The sequence below is a fragment of the Loxodonta africana genome, chromosome 9 (genome assembly GCF_030014295.1).
Source record: "Loxodonta africana isolate mLoxAfr1 chromosome 9, mLoxAfr1.hap2, whole genome shotgun sequence".
Lineage (NCBI taxonomy): Eukaryota > Metazoa > Chordata > Mammalia > Proboscidea > Elephantidae > Loxodonta > Loxodonta africana.
Genome location: NC_087350.1, coordinates 21,052,440 through 21,058,247, shown reverse-complemented (window position 1 = coordinate 21,058,247; position 5,808 = coordinate 21,052,440). Strand labels below are relative to the sequence as shown.

At 42.8% G+C, this 5,808-nt stretch overlaps 1 protein-coding gene across 1 annotated transcript; it reads left to right on the top strand.

The window, feature by feature from the left end:
* Nucleotides 1–471: 471 nt before the first annotated feature.
* LOC100667382 (procathepsin L-like) lies at nt 472–4,897 on the top strand. Its single transcript, XM_003407746.3, has 7 exons — nt 472–692; nt 993–1,115; nt 1,221–1,373; nt 1,762–1,986; nt 2,492–2,657; nt 3,895–4,009; nt 4,513–4,897. Exons 1-7 carry the CDS (start codon nt 567–569, stop codon nt 4,610–4,612), a joined length of 1,008 nt encoding a protein of 335 aa, XP_003407794.2. The 5' UTR covers nt 472–566; the 3' UTR covers nt 4,613–4,897.
* The last annotated feature ends 911 nt before the right edge of the window (nt 4,898–5,808 follow it).

The window sequence follows — 5,808 nt, the reverse complement described above, 5'->3', positions numbered from 1 at the left end:
ACTACTTTGCATAAATACTTGGTGTCTTAGTTATCTAGTGCTACTATAACAGAAACACCACAAGTGGATGGCTTTAACAAATTTATTTTCTCACAGTTTAGGAGGCTACAGGACTGAACTTAGAGTGCAGACTTTAGGGGAAGGCTTTCTCTCTCTGAAAGCTGTGGAGAAAGTTCCTTGTCTCTTCAGCTTCTGCTTCCTGGTTCCTTGGAGATCTCTATGTGTCCTGGCATCTATCCTACCCTATCTCTCTTCTGCTTGCTTGTTTAATCTCTTCTCTCTCTCAAAAGAGATTGACTCAAGATTTCCTACACTAATCCTGCCTCATTAACATAACAAAGACAACCCACTCCCAAATGGGATTATAACCACAGGCATAGAGGTTAAAATTTACAACGCATATTTTTCAGGGACACAATTCAATCCATAACACTTGGGAAAATAATTTAAATGTTTTCACTCCATCTTGGTGGTTGTAACTTTTCAGGAGGGAGTAAGATGAGTTTTAAAAACGAATCGTTACTCAGATGATGCTCATTTCTTTTCCCTTCCTAGGTTTTTGAAACATGACTCCTTCAGTCTTTTTGGCTGCCCTTTGCTTGGGTATAGCCTCAGCTGCTCCAAAACTTGATCAAACGTTAGATGTGCAATGGAACCAGTGGAAGTCAACGTACAAGAAAGTGTATGCTGCGGTTGGTATCATCTGAAACTGTCCAAAGGAACCCCAGAGACAATGGTCCCTGCTTATTGGGAGTCGGGAGCCAGATGGGAGCTTCTAGGGGCCAGCTCTTGCCAAGGCTGAACTTCACGGTGCCCGTTCCTGAGTGCAGTGCGGGTGTGCACATGTCCCTGCTGTGTCCCAGCTGGGAGGTCAGCACTCAGAGGCACAGAGCAGTCTTTGGCCGTGGTTTCTCTTCCATCTGCTGATCCACTTGGTGAGGAGTGTTGGGTTTTAAGGGGAAATAAAGACAATCAGTTACGTTTGCCTCTAGAATGAAGAAGGTTTGACGAGAGCAGTGTGGGAGAAGAATATGAAGATGATTGAACGGCACAATCAGGAACACAGCCAAGGGAAACATGGCTTCACCATGGCCATGAATGCCTTTGGTGACAAGGTGAGTGTGGCATTTATTGATGGCTTAATTCTGCACTTCATCTCCTCAGTATTTTAGCAAAATACTTTCTTGCTTTTTCAACATTTTACTTACTTTTCTTTGAAGACCAATGAAGAATTCAGGCAGCTGATGAACGGCTTTCAAAGCCAGAAACACAAGAAGGGGAAGCTGTTCCATTTCCATGAACCTGTCTTTGGTCATATCCCCACATCTGTGAATTGGACTCAGAGAGGCTATGTGACTCCTGTGAAGGATCAGGTATGTCATGATTCAGACTCAGACCTACCTCGAATAGAAAAGCCAAAAGGAATTGACCTCTTTGCTACTCAGCGGAGAAGATATGCAGTTCACTTTTTTTTTTTTTTTCTTGAGAGTGTTCAGATTTATGGGCTGTTTTCAGTCTTTCAAGGACCCCTGCTCGTGCAGTGGTTAAGTGTTTGGCTGTTCATACCCATCAGCAGTTCATACCCACCAGCTGCTCCACAGGAGAAAGATGTGGCAGTCTGCTTTCGTTGAGAAACCCTGTGGGGCAGTCTACTCTGTCCGCCAGGGTCACTATGAGTAGGAATTGACTTGATAACGGTGGGTTTGGGTCAGTCTTTCTATTTGTCTCATAAACTGACAACTTTTAAAATTACCTTTTCAGGGTTCGTGTCATTCTTGTTGGGCTTTTAGTGCAACTGGTGCCCTGGAAGGACAGATGTTCCGGAAAACTGGCAAACTTGTTTCACTCAGTGAGCAGAACCTGGTGGACTGCTCTCGGCCTGAAGGCAATAATGGCTGCAGTGGTGGCCTGATGGATAAGGCTTTCCAGTATGTTAAAAACAACGGAGGCCTTGATTCAGAGGAGTCCTATCCATATACTGCAAAGGTACGTGAAGCTCCTTATCTGGTTGTCATCCCAGCTCTTTGGAAAGTTGAACACTTTCAAAGATAAGACGCCTTATTCAGCATTCACATTTCAGATGGTAGAATCTATATCTGCAGCTGTTAGAACTGTCACCATAAATTATTAGCCTTTGCACAGTTCTCTGATTAGACAGTTAACCTATAGCTAGCAGTTCTTCAATGTAACATAGAGAATAAATTTCTCCACAGGGAGAAACAAAAGCAATATTTGGGGTCCAGGCTGGACTTAGGATAACACAGGCGTCCCCCTTCACTAAATTCTTTCTAGACAGATGTCACTGAGGAGACACCACATGAATTTTCAATTTCAAAGGAACCAATTAGATTTTACTTCTTGGGCTACTTTATAACAAGGTTGACTTGGAAATCATTAAGCTGCAGACTGCTGAGTCTTGGGGTCCTAGAACTCATCTTCATCCAGAGGTGGGTGGCATTAATTACATCTCTTTCCTGTTTACCTATAACAGGAATCACGAAACTGTCTCTACAAGCCTGAGTTTTCGGCTGCCAACAACACTGGCTTCGTGAACATTCCTCCACAGGAGAAGGCACTCATGAATGCGGTGGCATCCGTGGGTCCTATCTCTGTTGCTGTTGATGCAAGCCTGAAATCCTTCCGGTTCTACAAATCTGGTACGCATCTTCTTTTTATTGTACAAAGTAGGCAGAAAAATCGGAACGCTACCATTACATACCAGTGTGATGGATTCTTTGTAATTAGAATTCGATGTAGAATTTCAGATGTGTGCATCGAACATTCCGTACATGCTAGGTATGTACCTGAAGCTTCCCTTTGACATTACTTTAAGGACATTTCCCTGATAATAAGCACTTCTGACATGGCTACATAATTAATTCTATAAATCTATTGCCGTCTAGTCAACTCAAACTCATGGTGACCCCAAGCGTGTCTGAGGAGCACTGTGCTTGATTTTCAATGGCTGATTTTTCAAAAGTAGATCACCAGGCTTTTTAAAAAATTTTTTTAGATCACCAGGCTTGCCTTCCGAGCTGCCTCTGCGTGGTTAGCAGCCTGAGTTGCTTAAACCCTTTGCACCACCCAGGGACTCCAATTAATTCTATAGATCTATAGCCTATTTTGGAGCCCTGATGATGCAGTGGTTAAGGTCAGCAGTTCAACCCCACCAACCACTCCTTGGAAACCCTTTGGGGAAATTCTACTCTGTCCTGCAGGGTAGCTATGAGTTGGAATAGACTCAAAGGCAATATTTTTTTTTTTTTTTAGCTTATTTTACTTTTCCTACAGTTGTTGGACCTATAGAATTTTCCCAAAGGGTTATACTTCTGTAATTAAAACTGAAAACCCCTTGGCTAAAGTATCTTTGTGTTCTGTGCTGTTTCCTTAAGGAGCCCTAATGGTGCAGCGATTAAGTGCTCGGCTCCTAACCGAAAGTTGTGCAGTTCAAACTCACCAGCTGCTCCACCGGAGAAAGGTGTGGCAGTCTGGTTCCATAAAGATTAGTCTTGGAAACCCTCTGGGGCAATTCTACTCTGTCCTGTAGTGTTAGTATGAGTCGGAATCCAGTCTACAGCAGTGGGTTGTTTTTTTTTTTTTTTTTGGTGCTGTTCCCTTAAGAGTGGCATACTAGCAGTCGAATGGCAACTTTTCTAAGAGAAGTCTTTTCTACCTCTTAAAAAAAAAGTTGTTTATAAAAGGGATTGTGCTAATTTGTATTTCTGCTAGTCTTAGGTGAGGCATAAATGCCCAGAACCTTGATAAAAATCAATCCCACCTGGAATTCTGACGTTTCCCTGCACTTTAAGATGTCTCCCTTAACGTGGCTGATAGGGTGGGTTAGTGCCATGGTTCACCTAGGGCTTCTCACCCCAGCGCTGATTTCTCTTCCAGGCATTTATTTCGATCCCGCATGCCGCCTCGCTGTGAACCATGGTGTTCTGGTGGTTGGCTATGGCTTTGAAGGAACAGACCCAGATAAAAATAAATATTGGCTTGTCAAGAACAGGTAAAAAATGCCAAACATTATAATATTTATAATTGAAATTGAAGAGGGAATTCTAGTTTGCAATTAGGACCTGCATACAGGTCCACAAGCCCTTCAGCCCAATTCTAAAATCCTGAAAGTCTTTCTCCCACTTAGCTGAACACAGAAATACCAATATTTGATTATAAGATTCTGTCCCAAGCTTGCTATGGTATTAATATGGTATTTTTAGTGTTACATTTCTAAATTCTGAAATACACCTGGCCATAACAGTCTTCCCTTTCACAGTTCTGTGAAATCAGGTCTTATTGGAGGTCAGGATATCCAAGTTATGTGCAGGTTTAGGACTCAACAGCTTATACACAATGAGCACCTGCCTCCTGATTCTCTGAAGTCTGACAGATTGTCCAGAGCCGCCCAGAAGACCAGTGGCCCCTGACACACTACGTATTAGCTGGTATTGTTCAGGAAACTAAAATATACTCGATTCTTTGTATAACAAGGAAGTTCTACTGTTCTTTCAGCTGGGGTAAAAGTTGGGGCGCAGATGGGTACATAAAGATAGCCAAAGACCGGAACAACCACTGTGGCATCGCCAGGGCAGCCAGCTACCCCACGGTGTGACCTGATGGGCCTGGATGATGAAGAATCCAGGATGGCCTTTCCGAATAATGGATTTTCGTCTTAAAACTGACCAGCCCTTATTGTCTGGGATAAAACACTTGAATCCTTGAGGATCCAATCTGTGATTTCAATTCTGTGACATTTCTACAGTTTGTAAAATATTCCCACTACTGTAATTACTGCTGTAAACAGTTTTATAATTGACTATTGACTTTTACTGCTAAGGCTGTGAATTGTCATTTTTTAAGTGTATATAAAACTCTGCCTTTTTAAATAAAACTTAAATTTCACATGTAGAGATGGGTTTCTTTGTTTTTATGCCTTAATTTTTCACGTAGGGGATATGTCACTGGGCTATGAAGACGTAACCGCGTGTGCCAATGGCGCACAGGGAGGAAGACGCTGGGTGGGCTCTGGATTTCTGGTTACGGATTGGTGGACGTTTTTAGCTCCTTATTGGCTCTGCCTGACCCAGCTCTTGAATGGAGCAAATTTTCATAAATGATCTTGAAGGACCAAGCTAAATTGTTTTAATAAAAAAAATAGAAAACTAGAATTTATAAAAGTGAACATATATGTGGTTTAGGTCCTAGAAAACAGCCTTAGAGATCGTCTTCATCTGGCCCAGGATAGTCATAACCCAGTCAGGTTACACGACCGAAGTCACAGCCAGTTTCTGGAGCATCTTCCCGAATTGCTGGTGAAGACCATGTGGTTACGTTGCAGTTGAGTAAGGAGCAGACACTGGTGGGTTGCCAGGGCTGTTTGGTCTTTGCTGATAATAGCTGAGAAATGGGCTTAAGGTTTATAAGGGAAGAAGGCTAAGCTCCCATGTTTGGGGCTGGGATTCAAAAAGAGCACTCTGGCTGAAGGTAGAAGAAGGTGAGAGGGACAAGAGTGAAAGTCAGATGCCAAATTAGACCTAACTGCTTAATCCTTAGGAGTCCTTGGGTGGGATATATGGCTAAGCACTAACCACAATTGCTAGGGATTTGAACCCACCCAGAGATACACAGAAGAAAGGCCTGGTGATCTAATTCTAAAAGGTCACAGTCTTGAAAACCCTGTGGAATGCAGTTCTACTCTGCATACACAGGGTGGCCAAGAGTCTGAATCAACTCAACGGCAACTAGTTACCTAACTCCTAAACTTCAAAGAAAAGAAAGGAGGAAAAACTACCTACATTCTGCAGGCTT